Below are 19,034 nucleotides of genomic sequence, written 5' to 3'. Positions count from 1 at the left end.
ACCAGGGCTGAGGGAACAGGAAGGACATCTCACCTGTTTGTGGTGCTGTTGGAAATTTGACCCATGAGAGGTCCTGGCATGCTAAACAGGCACCTTCCTGCTGCAGCAACTCTTCCTCTTGACTCCCTACACCCCTAGGGGAGATGTGGGTCCCGGGAGATTTTTGGGTCCTGGACAGACTGTGGGTGCTTGACGAGATGGGAGTCCTGGGCAGAGTGTTGGTCCCTGACAAGGTGTGGATCCTGAGTGAGATGTGAGTCTTGGGAGAAGGGTGGGTCCCAGGAGATGTGGGGATCCAAGGCAAGATGTGTGGCTCCATTGCCCCAGAGATCCCAAACCACACTGCACAGAAGCAAAGCTGGGATCTCAGTGCTGCTATGAGAAACTAGGGTGTTAAGCCCTAGCTCCCTTTTGGGATTTATCCCAAAGTGACTGGTCCATGTTGGGTGGTGGTTAGAAAAGACCCACATGGCTTTTCCAGAGATCCCAGCTGCCAAAAACACATCTCTGGGTGACTACTGGGATGCCCTTCCCATAACTGGGCTCCTTTGCACTAAAGGCTCTGGGGCAGAGCTACAGCACCCCGAAGAGGTCACTGTGCCCGCGGGGCCGGGCTGGGACCCCCCCCCGAGCTCCCAGCTCCCGGTGGGTGTCCCAGCAGCAGCGGGGAGGGTCCCCCGGGAACGTGCGGGCAGTCACCCTTCAACACGTTCCCCGGGCAACACTGGGGAGGTCTCTGCCTGCTGGTGCGACCGGAGCGGGTGGGTGGGGACTGAGGGGCAGGGCAAGAGTTAACCTACCTGCTCTGCCATCCCTCTTGGCTCCACCTCGAAGAGCAAGGGGAGGGAAAAGGGAAAAAGTAGGGGAAAAAAAAAAAAAGAAGAGGAGGAGGAGGAAGAGGGCAGAGAAGCGCCCGGACCGCGGGCAGCCCGGCCAGCAGCGGAGCGGCCGCCCCGTCCCACTCCCAGCATGTTCCAGTGGTGAGTGATCTCCGGGGAGCGGGGAGCCCGAGCCCCGCTCCTGCCCCGCTCCAGCACGGACTGAGCCCCGCTGTCCCCTGCTCCGCCGTCCTGCCGAGTGTCCTCCGCTCCCGCAGCCCGGCACCGCCGTCCCGGCGCCGCATCCTGCCCGGAGCCGCGGGACTGCGAGGTCCCCTCTCCGCCGGCTCCCTCTGGAGAGTCGCCCCGGTCCCCTCCCCACCGGGTCCTTCTCGAGGGGGGCCCCAGGGGTGGCTGGCTGGGAAAGGGCAGCTTCGGTGGGGAGGGTGGGCATGGGGAAGCGACTAAGGACGGCGTTTGTCCTTTGTCCCCTGATCGTCTGTCCTCATCCCAGGAGCGAGGGCTCTGCGGGGGCTCTCAGGTGGGGTCTCCCGGGCCCAGTATCCTGGGGAAGGCTTTCTGGGCTGTCCGCTGCCCACGCAAATCTCTCTCCATCCCGTGGTACATCCTGGCCCGCCGGTAGCCAGGACAGGGGCACCGGGCAGAGGCGGGTGATTGGTGCCCTCCATCCCTGGGGATGCCTTTCCCAACCTTTCCCTGCGAAGGGCTGGTTTGTGTGGTGGGGCCGGGGAGAGCGGGGCCACCAGCCCTGCCCCGTGGGGTCCCTGTCCCAGAGCAGTGCTAGCCCGGAGGCAGATGCCCTCGGCGTCGGAAACACCCGGGATTTCGGCTCTTGCCTGTTTTCCAAATCTGCGTTTGTACTGCTTTCTGTTTAAACCAGACGGCTTTTATAAGGAGGGGACACGTCTCTGGGCACCCTGGCATTGGGGAAAACCGTTGGGAACTGGGGCCCTGCTTGGTGCTTCCACCTGGCTGGCAGAGACTACTTTTGGGGACATTTGGGTGCTTTCTGCCCAGTATGTGCCCCTAGATAAGATTCTCTCTTCCAGTCCTTGGCACTGCCAACAGACAAGGCTCTATACTGGCCGTGCCTTTAGTGACTGGATCTAATTGAGGGGCCAGAAAAAAACCCAACCTAATAAATAAACAGTGCTGGCACGTGAATCCAAAGTGAGATGGGATGGGGTTAGAAAGCTCCAGTCTGCCCTCCATCATCAACACCTGAAAGGGAAACTGCCCACCTGTAATTTGGGATGATTTACATATAATTGCCTGCTGGTGCAGCCATCTCACAGGGAGGCTTTTAGAGTTTTCCTGATGGATAAAAAGAAGAGAAGGACCAGGCTGGGATCCTTTCAAAGCTCTCTCAGTGGCACCCATACCAGCAGTTGGGGTAGTCGGTTCTGGTTGGCACAGATGGGAGCCCTCTGAGTGGCTGCTGCCCTCAGGCCCTGCAGCGCTGGGTGTCCCCAACTCCTTGGGATGCTGCTGGGGACTGGATGGGAGCTGTGCCCCAAAGCAGGGTCCTGGGGCTCAGCAGAGTGTCTTCTCTGTAATGGCAGCAACCCCAAAGCCCTTTGCCAGTGTGGTGGTTCTTGGCATCTCCAGAAAACAGGACCTGGTTTCTCCCCTCTTGAAGTACTTCCCAGCTGAGGAGACCACAGAGAAAGACTTGAGATCAGAAAAGATGTGCATATGATTCTCACTCTTTTGCCCCCCAAATCCTCGGTTCGATGTGGCAATCTCCGGAGGTTGTTGCTCAGGGTCCCCCTACCCCCTTTTGCTTTCCCATCCTGTGCAGGGATGGGATTTCTGCAGGGGAGAAGTGGCCATGGGGCCCCTGTTCCTGCTGGACCTGGTGGTACCCCGAGGTTTGCAGTCAGACCTGTAGGAAAAATCCCAAATAGGTTCTTGTAATAAAGCAGGAATTGTACATTGCACTGGTGAGAGCTGGGAAACGGTGTCCCCTGAAGGAAGGAGGAATAAGTTTCTGTGCTGTTGTGCAACACCTCACCGACACACTCGGATGTACCCAAGCCACCTGACTCTTCACCTCTTACTAAACACCAGAGGTCTCCCCTCAGGCCCGGGTCTGATCTTCTGCCTGGACCCAAGGAGGGTGAAGGGGGGTGAGTGGATCCATGTAGCTTCCCTCTGTTAGGCAGTCTGCCAAGACTAGGACCCATCCCTGCCAGTTAGTGATAACCCTACCTATGCAAATTTTTAAAAATTATAGCAGTAATTCCCTGCCTTCGGCTTCTGGGGAACCTTTGGCCATCGTTCAGTTTGGGTATTTTATCACTTGTTGTCCTTGGAGTGGTGGGGAGTGTGAGGATGGGATGGGACAGGATGGGATAGAATGGGATGAGATGGGATGGGAGTAAGGCTGGGTTGTCAGGGTGGGATTGATGCAAATAGAGTTACTATACAGGGGTGACCAGGGTTATTTTTGTGGCAGTGGTGGGGTACTGATGAGAGGTTTTAAACATTGCTTGGCTGTGCTTGGAGTGAAGTTGTATTGGAACTGAAGGATTTCTAAGAACAAGCTCAAAGCTGTGCGGGAAGGGCTGGAGAGGGTTAAGGGAATGGTGAGATCTAATCAGAACTGCTCCCTCATCAGTCTCAGATGAGTGGCCACGTATAAAACCGGATGGGGAATATCTATCCATTTACCCGTAATTACTTATTTCCACGCTTGCTCTCACACTAGTGATCACAGTTTTCCCACGACAACGTGGGGCTCAAAAGTCCTTTGTACTTCAGGGCGAAGCCAGAGACAGGAGCTCCTGAAAACTCCCAGTTCCTGTGGTTCCCATTTGGGGTTCCTGCATTTAAGGGTGACTGGAGTCCCCAAGGACAATGCTGACCCCTGCTCAATCCCCCCTGAGTTCTGTCCAGGGTTTGTCCCATGAGCCAGCAGCTTCCCTGGGAGATGGGTCTGCAGTGAAGGAGAGAAGCAGGATGGCCCCACAAGGGGCTGGGTTTGATCTACCCAGTCCCCTACACACCCTGGACATGCAGACACCTGTTTTGCTGCAGGCTGGGAAAATCTGTCCCCCTATCTGCCCTGAGTCCACTGCTCCCTATCACCACAAAGGAAGCAGTGGGACCCAAGAGCTGGCCAAAACGCCCAGCAGTGCCCCCAGAAATGCTGGTTCCCAAGGTGATTACAGGGTCAGGGATGTCTTTTCCCCACTGAATCTTGAAGTTTGGCTTCTTTTTTTGTCCCAATGTGCCATTTTGGAAAGGAATAATAATGCCAGTTTCATGTTGACTCTCGTGGTCTTCCCAGCTCTGGTTTCTCAGTGTTGCCAGTCTAGGGTATGTCTGTGTCTTGGAGCTAATGCTTCTATAGAAAAGACAATTCTCTTCTGCTCTTGTCCTAAACTGCAATTTTCAGATGGCTGAAACAGAGGTTTCCCTTGGGACTTTCCTCCAAAACGGCTGCCTTGCCAAAACTCTCACCCTGACTTCATCTTTCTCAGCCCATTTTTTTCCCCCTGAACCCTTCCCAGCTCTTTGCACTGGGGTTATCAGATGACTCTGCAGTCACCTGCCACATGCCTTGAGCCTGTCCCTGCAGTTATGTGTGGCCCCAGAGCCACCCCACAAGTGGGATGCAGGTGGGAAGAACATGTGTGAAGGTGTCCCACAGCTCTTTCCATGAGGCTTCTGCTCCTCAAAAGATGATGGGAAGCAGATTATGAGTATCCCATGACCTCTCCAGGAGGTGCTTTTGCAAACAGGTCTCTCGCAGCCTGCAGTTTCCTCTCCTTAACTCCCCATCTCGTACCTTTAGGAAGAAGACCATCTACAAAACGGTTTGTCTCTCCTTCTTGCTGGTCATCACGGTGACGGTGCTGCAGCGAGGAATGGCTCCCAACCAGTTCATGCAGGGCCAGCAGCAAAAAGACCTGCCCCCTCCAGAACCTCTGAAAACACAGAAGAGAGACAACGCCTTCTCCATCACCAGCACCTTCTGGAAGACCAAGAAGGAGAAAGCTCCTGTGAAGGAAGAGAGCGTGACAGCAAAGCAAACAAAATCCTGGGATGTCACCACTACCAACTGCTCAGCCAACCAGAACTTCAGCAAGGTGGACTGGTTCAAGGGGCTGGAGCCCAACTTCCAGCAGTTCCTGCTCTATCGGCACTGCCGATACTTTCCCATGCTGATCAACCACCCGGAGAAGTGCAGTGGGGACGTTTACCTGCTCATCGTGGTCAAGTCCATCATCACACAGCACGACCGCCGCGAGGCCATCCGGAGGACCTGGGGCCAGGAGAAGGAGGTGGAGGGCAAGAGGATCAGGACGCTGTTCTTGCTGGGCACGGCCTCCAAGGAGGAGGAGAGAGCCAACTACCAGAAACTGCTGGATTACGAGAACCACATCTATGGCGACATCTTGCAGTGGGATTTCCTGGACAGCTTCTTCAACCTCACCCTCAAAGAGGTCCATTTCCTGAAGTGGTTCAACATCTACTGTGACAACGTCCGCTTCATCTTCAAAGGTGATGATGATGTGTTTGTGAGTCCCAGCAACATCCTGGAGTTCCTGGAGGACAAGAAGGAGGGAGAGGACCTCTTTGTGGGGGATGTCCTCCACAAGGCCAGGCCAATCCGTAAGAAGGAGAACAAGTACTACATCCCCAGTGCCCTCTACAACAAAAACATCTACCCACCCTATGCAGGGGGTGGGGGCTTCATCATGGATGGACCCCTGGCCAAGAAGCTGCACAAGACCTCGGAGATGCTGGAGCTGTACCCCATCGATGACGTCTTCCTAGGGATGTGCTTGGAGGTCCTTAAGGTATCACCTGTTGGACATGAGGGCTTCAAAACTTTTGGCATTGTGAAGAACAAGAACAGCAAGATGAACAAGGAGCCATGTTTTTTCCGGAGTATGTTGGTGGTTCATAAACTGCTGCCTCCAGAGTTGCTTCAAATGTGGGACTTGGTCCACAGTAACTTGACATGCTCAAGAAAACTCAATGTCCTTTAGCTCAGTCTCTCTGGAGAGCTGGGACTGGAGGGGCTGGGACAGCTGATCCCTGCTCCAGAATGGGGTGAGCCTCTGCTGGTGGCACATGAATCCTTCGGGGGCATCTCCCTCCAGGGCAAGGAGGGCAGAGACTTTGTGCTCGTGGGCAGGGTTTGGCTCACGGGCAGGGTTCGTGATAGTGTTTGTTCCTGTACTGTATTGTGGTTCGCTTATCTCCAGCTGGGTTGGGGGTTGCTGAAAAAAAAAAAAAAAGAAAAAAAATAACAACATGACAAATCAAGCACAAAATGGAAAGAGAGAGAGAGAAGGCACAGAGGTTTGTGCTTTGCTTTAAGCACCTCCTTCACAGGAGCGTGATAAGTGAAGGAGTCGGGGAGGCAGGGAGGGATGTGGCACATTTTTGGAGGTGTTCAGGTCTGGCTATCCAGGGAAGCTGCTCCAAGGGAGTTCGGCTGATCGCAAGTGCATCAGCCCCCCACAACACAAAAATCAAGGGATTTTATTTGTTATCTCAAATTTCTCCTCCATGCAAGGTTTTGGTGACCTTGACCCTGTGCACATTGGGTTTATCCCCATCAAAATCCTCTCTGTCCCCACATGCAGCTGGGGGAAGGGGCTTTCCTCCGAGGCTGGCCCTCAGCAGCCCTGGGTCCCCTTAGGATTTCAGCATGGCAGTTGGGGCACCAGGGTCTTTGTCCCTATAAGAGGGTCCCAGGCGATGGTGGCTTCCAGACCCTTTGTGGCCTTGCTGTGCATGCCCTCAGAGGAATGCACCCAGCTGAAATTCCTCAGGGATTTGATCCTTCTGGCAGGAAAGAGAAGAGACCAGGCAGACTGTCCTTGCCTGTGGCCCAGGAAGTGGCAGAGAAACTTGGTGGCCCCCAGCTAGAGTGGCCCGGGGGTTTGTTACACCTGGGACCTCAGCTTGGGTGCAGGCATCCTGGGGGTTTCCTCTGGGGAGACCCTCTCCTTGCAGCAGGGCTGCCCTGGTGGGTTTGGTTGGAGGGGGACAACAGCCCCCAAAGGCCCTATGCATGGCTGCTTCAGGCTTAGCCCTGGTTTGGCAGCAACTGTGATGCTCCAGGGTGGACTGGGGAGCACTGGTCCTGCCCCAGCACATGGAGCAGGGTCCAAGGGGACAAGGTAAAGGAGGGCTGGCGTTTCACACCACATCTGCTCTTCTCAGGGTTGTTGCAGTGTTTATGCTACAGGATGAGGTGCAGGAGCACAACAGGGAGTTGTGTCATGAGACATGGCCCTTTTTATGGCTGGAAGGGTCACAGGCTCTTTAGGGGAGCCCTGGGTCAGCTGCTGTGATGGAAACCCCCAACACAGAGAGACACATGACCACGAGAGGGCCATGGATGTTCTCCAGCCACCGACTGCAGGTGTGAGCAAAGCAAAGCCACACATGTGCATGGGTAGGGCTGTGCCAGCTCCCAGGCACAGGGTCTGAACACTCAGATGTCCCTGCACAGGGTGGACAAGCACAGCCACATCCCTGGCCCTGACCATGCACAGCGAAATGCAGGCACAGGTGCGCTCGCTCTCTCCCTCTCTGGTGCCAGACATTGAAAGGAAAAACTTTTGACTACCTCAAAGGTCCCCCTGTGCAGTGCCTTTTTATTCCTTCTTTCTTTTTCCTAATGTGTTTTGGAAATGGGCCTGTTTCGTTTACTCCAAGTCTGTATGTTCCCCAGGTTAGAAAATGAATTAAAAAAGGGCATAAACCAGTCAAAAAAGGCACCTCACACCAAGCCACGCCACTCTAGGCAAATGTCCCTGTCTGCAGATTTGAAGAGGAGAAAGAGCAAGAGCCAGTGCTGCCCAGGGCTTGGCTGGCAGTGATACTGTGAAATTTGATGTACGATGCACTCACCCTGTCCCTGGGGCAAGTGCCAGCAGTGCAGGGCAGAGCCCTGAGGGCATTTTTGGTGCCTGTATAGGTTAGGCAGCACACAACACTCTTTTCCTTTCCCCTCTCCTCCCTCCTTCCACTGGGAGTGAGTTCAGAAATACTTTCCAAATTGACACCTCCATAATTTATGTCAGGTACAGTACTTTGGGCAGTTTATTTATCCTGTATGCAGGGTTGGCTCTTGCTCTTTGTAGCAACGTGTACAGGGAGCAAGGGCTGCGTGCAGACACCTCTCTGCACGTTGTTCTTCACCTGGTGGGACCTGTACAGAGAAACCTTGTAGATTTTGGTGAATATTCTAGTTTCTAAATAAAGGTTAAAAGAGGAAGAAAAAAATCCTACAAGCCCTCAGCTCCTGTTATTACTAGTGGGTTTCTGCTGGGAACAAAACCTGGCAGTGGGCTACAGTGACAAAACTACTGCTTGGACTGGACATCTGGGGACTGTAGCTGCCCTGTTCCAGTTTGGCACAGCTTCCTGGAGCCTGGCATGGAGTTTACAAGGCCGGCAGGTATTTTCTCTTTCATGCACTCCTCCACCTCCATTTTAAACCCAGCTAAACTCTGGATCCTCTTGGTGCCTTGCAGTGAGGAGCTTCTCATCTTGACCTCCATGACAAGGGTCACTTCAGAAGGGTTGGAAACTCACCTGTTTTGTTGAACACCCTCTCCTCATGCTGAAGGAGATCGACACCTCCTGTGCCCACCACCCTCCCCACGGCAAGACCTTCTTCACTGCCCCTCTGCCCCAACCAAAGCTCCACCACAAGGTGACACAAGCCCTGGCCACAGGGCAGTGGGGGATGTATGCCAAGGGTCAGCAGTGACCCCAGAGCAGAGTGAGCTGCGTCTTCAGGGACAAACCCACATCAGGTTTGAACCCGGCTGGGGTGAAGAAGAGGAAAGCCACATGTCAGCCTGTAGGGCACTGCGGGCTGTTTCCAGAGCTGGCTCCCAGCTCGGCTGCTCCACATGGTGATGGGGAGTAGAGAGGTCAGCAAAGCAGACCATGACATGGTGGACTTGGTAGGCTGGGCCACCTGCCACTGGAGCCTCACCAAAAATTTCACACGTGGGGACAAAAGGCAGGTACACTTGTGGGTGGTCCTGCCCTTTCCTGCTCCAGTGTGACCCCGAGCTGTCATGTCCCACTGTGGGACTCCACTGCCGGGTACTGGGGTGCGAGGGAATACTCCAGCCAGCATCCCAGGGTGCTGGAGTGGGCGCAGAGCCCCTATCCCGGTGTACGCGCCGGTGTGTCCTGAGGGACGAGTCCCGGCGGGAACAGCGGGCGGGTGCTGCCCCCTGGCGGCCGGACCCGCCCTCCGACCATTTGCCGGCGGGGCGCGCGTGCGGCTCCAAAATGGCCGATTCCAAAGGGCCGGGGGAGCCTCGGGCAAGGGACGGGGGGCGAGGACGCGAAACAAACAGAACACACAAAACCCGTAACCCTCCCGACCGCCCCCCACCACTGGTTAACATAAAACATTAAAGTCACAGGGAAACCCTGCTCCCCCAGGACTCAACGTCGGGAAGCCACAAGGGCTGCAAGGGCTCTGCCAAGTTCCCAGCGCTGGTACAACGGGCCTGGAGGGTGGAACAGTCTGTAACTGCAGCCAGAGCCGACGATGACGGTCATTGGAACGTGGCTGGAATGCCAAAGCCCAGGGGAGGACCTTTCAGCAGGGCACAGGCCATTGACATTTGAGCCTGCGGGTCCCTGCATGCAGGAAGGCAGAGCCCTGCTTTCCGTGCCTGTTTTCTGCACCCGCGTTTGGAGAAACTCTGTACCCCAACAGCTGCCACTGTAGGACAGCAGCCATATCCCTGGCTAGAGAAACTGGCTGGTCACCATTGCCACTGTGCTCCATCATCCCCAGGCAGTCACCCTGACCCAGCCTGAAGAACAGTAGAAGGCCTGTGTGTAAGCAGCCACTTACCCCGACCTCCTGTTTCAATGTATTTGCTTCATACTTAGGGACAACTCAAGAGGAGACAATTTGGAATGATACACAAGAGGAAATGCCTGCAGGATGGAGCAACTGAGCTGCAGGGGCCTTAGTACAAGATCTGATTTACTTATTTGTTTAAAAAGAATGTAAAAGAGCAATTGGCTACTAAGCACCATCACAGCATCTTTAGTTAAAAAAAATAAAATAAAACATGGTTGTGGTCACAGAGCTTACCTTGGCAATCATATTCTTCTGCCCTCCTTCCTGCAAGCACTCTAACACAGCACACACACAGAGCTGGGAGCTGACACAAGCTCAAGCAAAGCAGGACAGAAGCTGCTGCTGTGACACTAATGACCTTAATACAAGAGAGGGAAGGCTATAGACAGCCTCTTTCTCCCAGCCTGGCTTCATTTAGTGGCACAGAAGTAACACGAACCAGTTTAGGTCCTTTAATCTGTCCAAGACAGGGTGCTGAAGCACAAATGATAAAACATTCTGCATTTTTACAGCAAAAATGCTACAGAAGTTTATAGGAAAAAAAAAATTTGTACATGGTAAAACATTATAAATTCAAGACAACTCACAGACAAGGGGTAAATTCCCACATCTATCACTTGTGTTTTTTTTTTTTAAAAAGTTCCTTTGAACAGGCAAGCAGTCAAAATGGCTTGCTCTCGCTTCCTTGAAATGAAAATTAGTATTTTCCAAGTGGCTCACAGTACTGCTTCGCTTCTTGGAATGTCCTCCGAAGGCTCCGCCAAGATCAAAGGAGAATAAAAACCCCCGGAGTCCTTTCAGATAGTCTCGGAGAGCAGAAGAAGGGGAAGGAAAGGGGAAGTTTATTCAAACTTTATCTTTTTTCCTTGTGGCTTGTGATCTCCACCTCCTCCTCTGCCTCCTCGGAAGCCACCTCTACCTAAAAAGAAAATTATTGCAAAAAACAGAGTTAGAGGTACAATATATATATGATGTGTATATATATATATATGCACACATATATATATTTTATAGACATATGTAATATATACCACTGGCCCTTCCAAAGCCATCCTGGCACAGGACAGAAAATAAATTCAAATCCATTGCTCTGTGGTAGCCCCACAAGAATGGCTTTGGGTTAATTTCTGAGCACACCCCCTCAGAACAGAAGCATTTGCCTCCTCTTACCTCCAAATCCACCTCTGCCACCACCTCTGCCACCAAATCCACCTCTTCCTCCTCGGCCGCCTCCTCTGCCGCCACGACCACCAAATCCGCCGCCACGCTGGAAGTCACCCTTTGGCTTGGCAAAATCAAGGATCACTTTGTTGCCATCTATCTCCCCGTCTTCCATGGCTTCTTTAGCTGCTTTGGCATCTTCTGCAGAGCTGAAGTCCACAAATCCAAACCTAGAGAACAGGTTACAAGAATGACAGTCAGTCACACTCTGCGAGCTGCAGCACCACCTTCAGGTACCCGACAGCAATCCCTTCAGAAACAAACACTGGCACTTCTGCATCTCACAGACATGGCATGTGTAGGACAGCAGTGGCTAATCACAATCGATGGATCTCCACTGTGAGTTTGCCAGTACTGAACAGTTAATATCCTTCTCGTGCGAATCCATCAGCTGCCACGGATTTGTTGGCAGGAAGGAGCTCATTGAGAAGAGGTGAGAAGTGAGCATGTGCTGCACTCCATGCTCTTTCTCTGCTTCCACCCAATTTAGTTGTTTCACACAATTACCCACGTGAGCATGAGAACCTCCCCCACTGCACAGATCAGTGTGAGGTGCTTTGTAGCACCTGAACTGATCCCAGGGGATGTTTAACATACCCTTTAGATGATCCAGTGTCTCTGTCTGTGACTATTCTTGCACTTATAGAGCCTTCAAATGATTCTCTTAGCGTCTCTTCCGTGGTGTCCTCAGAAAGGCCTCTGACAAACAACGTTTTGCTTTGTTCTATGGAGAAGGAATATAGTCACAGGTCATTCAATCTGAACAAGGCAACCTTTAGCTTCTTATCACATCCAGCTTGCGCTACTGGTTCGCAGAACAGCTCCCAGGGATGACGGGGCTGTTTTCAAGTAACACCTCAGGCACCTCAAACCCGTGAAAACTCTTCCAAGATTGTAGTTAGAAACTGACATCAAAGGATTTCCATTCACCAACCTGATAACTGTTAAAATAAGTTCTTCCCGCTCCCCCATTTTGTAAAATAGATGCCTGCATCTTATCAATAGCGATAACAACTAACTGTACAGACACTGCTGGATCAGCACTTGACTATCTAGAGGAATTTGACAACAGTTTCATCAGCAATTCAGATAATCAGTCATCATATCCAGCACACTCATTTACAATGCAGATCTTTCACTCCTTTGGCACAGTTTTTTGTTTTAAAACAGCCCCAAGTTTGCCTGACTGTTGCCCTCCTGACACAGCTGTTTCACGATCAAGCATGCAACACTTACGACTGAATCCTCCTCGTGCATTCGTGTTCCCTTTCTGCCATGATGGTGCACTGAACTCCAGTCTGATTGTTCTGCCTTCAACCTCTGTGTTGTTATAGGAATTCAATGCCTCCCTGGCATCCTCCGCTGTGGGAAAATCTACGAACGCATATCTATATGGAGAGGAAGATTTCAGTCAGCCTGGGAGCAACAGGGAGTACCTGGAGGCAAGTCATTCGCAATGCCAGCCTGGGGGGGGGGAGGCAGGAGAAAGGCACAACATACCCTTTAGACCTGCCCTGGTTGTTCTGTGGCAGCTTGATGGAAGAAGCTTTCTTAAACAGTTCTTGGAGTGTCTCTTCTGTAGCGGCGTACGAGAGGTTGTTGACAACTAGGGTCTTTGACTCCCTCTCTCCACCTCCTATGGGGAAAAGTCAGTTCTGTAAGTGCAGGATTGGAGGAGAGCTCTCTTCCTCTTGCTACCAGACCCTGTCTGAGGGTGAGTAGTTGTTGCCTTCTCTTTGTCTCAAGGTGAGGCACAAAGCCAAATCCAACCCCGTTTTGGTCACCTAGATCTGCTGACCCACCTTGTCTGAAACATGCAGTAGAGACATAAAATGCATAGGATGCAGAGCACAAGTCAGGTAAAAGGGCCCTTCCTGATATCTTAGTTTTCTTGCAGTGCTTAAAGTTGCCATACCCACAGAAAACTTCTGAAACAAGTGGACTTAAATCCTGAATGTCATTTGTATGCACATTATCAGTCTGGAAAAGTACCTTTCTGATGTTCCTGCTGGCTCTTCTCACCAGTGAAGTCAATGATCACAGCACGACCCTCAATCTCCGTGCCCTGCTTCTCCTCCAGAGCTTTGTTTGCCTCAGTTTCTGTTTTAAATTCAACATAGGCCATCCTACAGCACAAGAAAGAATGTAAGCAAATGTCTCCTTCTGGAAATGACAAAGCTCATGAATGGGGGGAGGAAAGGATGTGGAAAAAAAACGCTGCAAAAAGTAGCCTTTTCAGTATACCTAATGCAGCAGGTTCCTTTAAGGCAGCTAAAGGACACACAAGCTTATCAAAATACGCCAAGAGTCAAAGGAACAGCAAACATCCAACAGTCCTCTCAGCTACACACCCTCTGCTGCTTCCATCCTTGTTCAGGACTATCCGGACTTCTACTGCATTTTCAAACACCTCCTTGATTTCATCCTCGGTTACACGGTAGGGCAGGTTCTTCAAAAACAGTGTTCTGGCATCTCTCTCTGCAAAGAGAGAAAAGTTACTTTCAGGTCACCAGCTAAAAATCCCTCCTCTTCGCCACTGCCACTGCCAGCAAGTTATCTGGCAGAAAATAAACCACAGCAAGTATTCACATTTTCAGAAGCTGCAAAAGCAACTATTATGAAAGTTAACGATGCTGGCATTGAACTTCTTTTAAGGGCATCAAGGTCAGGAAACAGGTCCCAAAGCTTTAAAGGTAACACATTTCCTCCAAAGTCATCCCAATATGTACTATTTCTTGGGACCACATTTGCAGATATTCCAGTCTGAACTTGCACATCTACATGTTAGCATTTGAGAAACTTTACTATGTAGAGGCCAGAGCACAAAGATCTGCCATAACAGAGTAGAAAAGCAGGCATCAGTAATACCCCAAGCCTGCTCCAAGCTCCCATTGTAACAACTCTTCTTTGATGTACACAGGTATGCAGAGTTATTGCCCATACCTTTCTTATTTTCTTTCATAGTTTCCTTGCTCTTTGCTTTTTCCAGTTTGATTTCTGAACCCATTAACTTCTTTCCATTCATTTGGAGAGCTTTATCCAGATCTTCAGCAGATGAGAAGTCCACATAGCCAAACCGCCTGAAACAACAGTAGCCTTAATATCTCAACAGATCTCCCTCTGGCAGCAAAGACCACAAACAGAAACCCAAACCCAGGGGTTTCCACTGGTCAAGTTTGACTGTAATAAATTAAGTGCTACCTGTTCCACCTAAGAGAACAGCTCTGCAGTGGCAGCTCTCCCTTTAGGAAGACACTCTGACATAGCTGCACACCAGGCAAAGTATTAAACCCTTATCAGTACTGTAGCTCCTCCATACACTACCAAGCAAACCATCTTGAAGGCAATCAGCATGAGCACACTTGCACCCCTCTAAACAAATTATTGCCAATTAGAAGAAATAAGCAGCAGAATTCTGCTGATGAACTCACTTGGAAGCACCAATTCTGACATCTAAAACTTCAATATTCTTCTTCCCAAAGAATTCTCTGATGCCAGCCTTCAGCTCTTCAAACTCCTTGGTGCAGACCAAATTTCCCACGAAGAGGGAGAAAGCTGACACAGGCCCTTTAAATAAAAAGATAATAAAGTGGGGTTTTTTAAGGCAGTTTTTTTAACAACTGGGAGCCAGACTCCAGACAACTTCAGCACATCAGCTTCTGCTCAAAAGTGACATCATGTGTCAGTATTAAGTCCCTTATGATCATCATTTGTGCCGGGAAACCCCATCCCTGGCATTCTGGCTCTTCACAGTTCTGTTCCTCACCCAGCAGTCCAATCTCAGTCCATCAAAAAAGTATGATGATCCCACACTACTTACCGTCTGTTTTCTTCTTCTTGGCCTCTGGTGCACTTTTATTGGCCATTTCTTTCTTCCTCTTTCCAGGTGCTTCCTTGACAGGCTCTGTGACAGAGAACAAACAACAACACTGAAAAATACAGAACTTTTTCCTATACAGAATCAACACAGGAGCATTAAACTTTACACCAGTCATACACAAGACTTCTTGTCACAGAACAACTGCTCCTCAGCCCAAAAGACAGGACAAAATTTTTGTTCAGCCATCCTTCCTGTTATTGAGTAGTTATGATCTCAAAAGCATTTAAACTCACTTTCATCCTCACTTTCCTCAGCATCCTCCTCTTCATCATCCTCATCATCCTCTTCATCGTCTTCCTCATCATCATCTTCCTCATCTTCAGAGTCTGCCTTGGCTTTCACTGGTGTGGCCTTGGCTGGAGTGGTTTTCTTCACTGGAACAGGGGCTGTGTCCATGGCTTCATCTTCAGACTCTGAAACAAGTTAAGCACAGTATTTCAGTCAGTTTCAGATTAAGCCTCTTTTGAGACTAAGAAAATTCTGTGAAGCAAAGTAGTGTTTCTCACACCTCCTTAAATTTGTTTGTTCTGAAGAAAGAAGTTTGATAGTTATTGTTTATAAGAGCTGCCTCTCCCCCTAAAGTTTTATTGCATTAAAAAATAATACCCGTTCACCAAAAGTAAGAAGTTTTACTAATAGGAAAAACTAACACCCATTCAGCCACACGGACAACATCAACCAGCTAAAACCAGATGGGCACACACACTGCATCATTCCCACTAATTCTTTAAGTTACTCCCCTCCCCAGGCTCCCTATAAGTGTTTATTAGTTACCCACCCTTTTTTAACAGTCAGACAAAATTTCCCTAAATCCCACATACCATCATCTTCTTCATCATCATCTTCCTCATCATCCTCTTCATCCTCCTCTTCAGATTCCTGCTTTGCTGGCACAACTGCAGGCTTTTTGGCTGGTACTGCTGCAGGCTTTTTGGCTGCAGGCTTCACAGGCATTGGTGGTTCCTCTTCCTCATCTGCATCAAGAGTACAACAAGTCTTTATTATCAAGGCTGGAAGACTGAGTGATATGGGTAAAAAGTATTTTGTTTCACAAGATTTTTACAAAGTTCAGCAAAGAACGGTCAGGAAACCAGGAGGTGCTTCACGGGCTGTGTGTAATGCAGCTGCAGCCCAAGTTCTCCTCCAGACTTCACCGATTCCCCACCTCTCCCACAACTTATACAAGGATCAATGCATATTTCAAAAGTAACTTACCAGAATCTTCTTCCTCTTCATCCTCCTCCTCATCCTCCTCCTCATCTTCATCATCATCTTCATCGTCATCCTCCTCCTCGCTCTCTTGCTTCTTGGCATTCTTTCCGTTTTTTGCTCCTTTGGTTAGGACAGCTGCCTTTTTAGGTGATGGAGCAACAGCCTTTTTGGGCTGTGGAGTAGGCACAGCCTTCTTTGCAGGTGTAATTGCCTTTTTTGCAGGAGTAGCAACCTTCTTTGCAGGTGTAGCAACCTTCTTGGCTGGGGTAACAGCTACTTTTTGTGGTTTCTTCTGAGGGATCATCTGAAAGACACATTAGTGTAAGACTCTTATGCTGCCCCTTTATGCCACAATTACTTCAATATCAGACAAACATACAGCAACTGCAATTTTAAGCATTACCTTCTGACAGTTTCTGTTAAGTTGCCTTAATTGCCCATCCTGTTAAATTAATAAAGACCAAACCCACATTTTCCATGCTTTTAACAGATTACTTATGTAACATTCAAGCCCCTCCAAATTTCCTGGCCCTGAAGCAAGATCAGTGATCTCTAATAGCTTTTAATAGGTTGAAACTTTTAGATTTGCATATAATTTTTGCTCTACAAGAGTTAATATTCACCTACTTGCTCATCAGCTTTAGGACAGCTTTGAGACCCCAGCAGTCCTTCCAAAGCTTGGAAGTACAGACTTTGCTACATTTCTAAGCTATTTTTCCTCCCTATTGCTTTTGCCTTATAAAATTCACTTTATTTTTTAGCCACAGTTAACTGACAGACACCGATTGTTTATTAATGTTCATTTTGCCACAGTGTAACCCATAAGCCCCATGACACTTTTGTAACACGTGCACCCTTCCGACTTTTATCTACAGATCCATCACCTCTTCTCCGCTGCTTTCGTCTAGGTCAGAGGACTCTTCCTCCTCGCTCTCCTCGAACTTTTTCGGAGGAGGAGCCATTTTCTTCTGTTTGATCTGGTTCTTCGAGGTCTGAAAGAGAGCGCGGGCAGCACGTTTAGCTCCGTGCACACCTTGGCCGCCCGCGCTCCGGCGGACAATTGTCCCAACCACGTGGCCGCCCCGCCCGCCCCCGCGGCGCTCAAGGGGCCGCCCCGGGGTAAAGGGGGGGCGGTCCGGGGGTCTCCCACGGCCGGTGTGCGGGGCCCTTTCAGTGTTGCGGGGGTCCGGGGGCCGCTCCCACGTGCTCGCAGTTCCCGCGCCCCACGTGGCCGCGCGGTGACGTAGCCCCGCCCCCCCGTCCCGCGCGCCCTTACACGCGGTGCTCCCCCCCCGTCCCTCACACACACGGGCCCCCCCCCCATCACCGACCCTCCCCTTCAGCCCCGCGCCCCGCTGGCGACCGCCGCTCGGAGCGGAGCGGGACGGGGGGGGGCTCGAAACCGCTCCCTCCGGGGCCGCGGCCCCTCCCCTCGCCGCCATCTTCACGGCGAGGCCGAGCAGGCCCGGATCCGCCGCGCGGCCCGAGCGAACAGCGGCGGGAAGGCGGCCCGGCTCCCTCCCTGCTTCCCCATCCCATCCCCATCCCCACCCGCCACGCCACGGCGGCGGCCGCCCTGCTCCCCCGCCCGGCCGGCTGCGCCCCGGCGGCGCGCCCTCACCTTGGCGATCTTCACCATGATGGCGGCAGTGCCTGGCGGCGCAGGGGCGGCGGCCGGGGCTGTGCAGAGCGCGGGGCGGGCAGTGCCGGCGGCGCGGCGGGAGCGGTGCCGGTGGCGCGGCGGGAGCGGCGGGGACGCGCGGGCGGCCGGGCCGGGCACTGACACGAAAGAGCGAGTGCGCGCCCCTTCCGCCCCCTTTGCTCGCCCCGCGCCAGGCCCCGCCCCCGCCGCCCCCACACGGGCCAATCGCCGCGAGCGCCGCGCCGCCCGGCCAATCCCCGCCCTCCGCCCCTCGAGCCCCTCCGCCAATGGCCGGCGCCCTGCCATCGGCCAACGGGAGGGCGCGTTACAGCAGCGGGGCTGCGGGGCGGGGGGCGCGGGCGGGGGACGCACCACCCGCCCGGGGGGAATGGGCGCCGGCCAATGGGGGGGGGGCAGCGCGGCGCCTGCGCGCTGATTGGGCGGTGGGGCCCCGGCAGGGGGGGCGTGGCCGCGCTCGCGGGAGAGCACGTGGCGGGCGCAGCCACGTGGTGCGGCAGAGCCGGGGTACCGGGGGTCCCCAACCCCCCGGGAATCCCCCGGGAATCCCCGCCCTCCACGGCTGGCCCTGCGGCAGCGCGGCGCCCGGGAACACTGGAACCCTGCCCGAGCACACTTTCGCCTTATTTTTTGGGGCTGGGGTCTCCCCAGCGCTGCATCTGCCAGCCCCGCTCCGCTCCCCCGCGGGCATCCTCTGCCGGCCCTCAGGAAGGAGAATCCGCAGGAACTGGTCAGTGTACAGCTGCTGGGGTTGCAGTTGACACAGGAGCACCCTGCAGCTGCCATCCTCCACCTCTCCCGTCAGGGAGAAAAGGCACAAAGCTGGAGAATAAAATAAGCCCGTGCTTGCCCGATGAATGCTTTTGAATTCAGTCACTGGAAGAAGATACCAGGTTTCATCCTGTGGAGTTTTACCCCGGTGGTTGTAAAGTCAGGATAGGAATGACCCCCGGTGCTCCTGTTTAACTTGCTGGTGTGCTGGCAGGGCTGAGTGCTGCGTTACCCCTGCCTGTGTTCCCCCTGGACTGGAGTGTCCTCCTTTGATGGGGATTCCCCACTGCCTTACCTCCCCTCCCACTTCATACTGGGTGTCCAGCCAGCTCCTGGGGTCTCCTGACTCGGGCATGTGCGACTATACCAGTTTGCCCTTCCAGGGCCTGCTTGAGAGAAGCCCCTGACTTGGGGAACACAAAATCCTAGTGAGACCTAAAGAAAAAAAATGCAGACCTCCATGGCCCTGATGGCCTTGAGGGGATATCCCTGGGTTGCTCAGTGCCACCTGAAAGCAAGGGACACACTGTGGATGAGCCAATATTACTGGCTCCTAGGCTGTCCTAGTGCCTCTTTCTACTC

At 52.4% G+C, this 19,034-nt stretch overlaps 2 protein-coding genes and 2 non-coding genes across 4 annotated transcripts; 1 reads left to right on the top strand and 3 right to left on the bottom strand.

The window, feature by feature from the left end:
• Positions 1 to 878: 878 nt before the first annotated feature.
• Positions 879 to 6,091, top strand: B3GNT7 (UDP-GlcNAc:betaGal beta-1,3-N-acetylglucosaminyltransferase 7). Its single transcript, XM_064666117.1, has 2 exons — positions 879 to 980; positions 4,639 to 6,091. The coding sequence occupies exons 1-2, from the start codon at positions 970 to 972 to the stop codon at positions 5,837 to 5,839; spliced, it is 1,212 nt and encodes a 403-aa protein (XP_064522187.1). The 5' UTR covers positions 879 to 969; the 3' UTR covers positions 5,840 to 6,091.
• Positions 6,092 to 10,137: 4,046 nt separating this feature from the next.
• On the bottom strand, positions 10,138 to 17,800 carry NCL (nucleolin). Its single transcript, XM_064666116.1, has 15 exons — positions 17,643 to 17,800; positions 16,906 to 17,013; positions 16,025 to 16,325; positions 15,631 to 15,783; positions 15,043 to 15,222; positions 14,750 to 14,833; positions 14,361 to 14,496; positions 13,873 to 14,009; positions 13,281 to 13,407; positions 12,922 to 13,055; positions 12,430 to 12,565; positions 12,166 to 12,317; positions 11,527 to 11,653; positions 10,879 to 11,099; positions 10,138 to 10,627 (listed from the first exon to the last, which is right to left on the bottom strand). The coding sequence occupies exons 1-15, from the start codon at positions 17,658 to 17,660 to the stop codon at positions 10,551 to 10,553; spliced, it is 2,091 nt and encodes a 696-aa protein (XP_064522186.1). The 5' UTR covers positions 17,661 to 17,800; the 3' UTR covers positions 10,138 to 10,550.
• Positions 11,962 to 12,038, bottom strand: LOC135419968 (small nucleolar RNA SNORD20). The gene has a single exon (XR_010433238.1). It is a non-coding gene; the product is annotated as a small nucleolar RNA SNORD20 (small nucleolar RNA).
• Positions 14,577 to 14,646, bottom strand: LOC135419967 (small nucleolar RNA SNORD82). The gene has a single exon (XR_010433237.1). It is a non-coding gene; the product is annotated as a small nucleolar RNA SNORD82 (small nucleolar RNA).
• Positions 17,801 to 19,034: the final 1,234 nt, after the last annotated feature.

Source organism: Pseudopipra pipra, chromosome 10 (assembly GCF_036250125.1).
Source record: "Pseudopipra pipra isolate bDixPip1 chromosome 10, bDixPip1.hap1, whole genome shotgun sequence".
In the NCBI taxonomy this organism is placed as follows: Eukaryota; Metazoa; Chordata; class Aves; order Passeriformes; family Pipridae; genus Pseudopipra; species Pseudopipra pipra.
Note: the sequence above shows the minus strand (reverse complement) of the source record. Positions and strands in the feature narration are given on the sequence as shown.

Excerpts from the sequence above, each read along its gene's own strand:
- NCL (XM_064666116.1), bottom strand. Across the intron at positions 14,834-15,042 it reads TGAGGAAAGTGAGGATGAAA|AGCCTGTCAAGGAAGCACCT; the intron begins GTGAGTTTAAAT and ends TCTCTGTCACAG. Across the intron at positions 11,654-12,165 it reads TGCACGAGGAGGATTCAGTC|AACAAAGCAAAACGTTGTTT; the intron begins GTAAGTGTTGCA and ends CCTTCTCCATAG.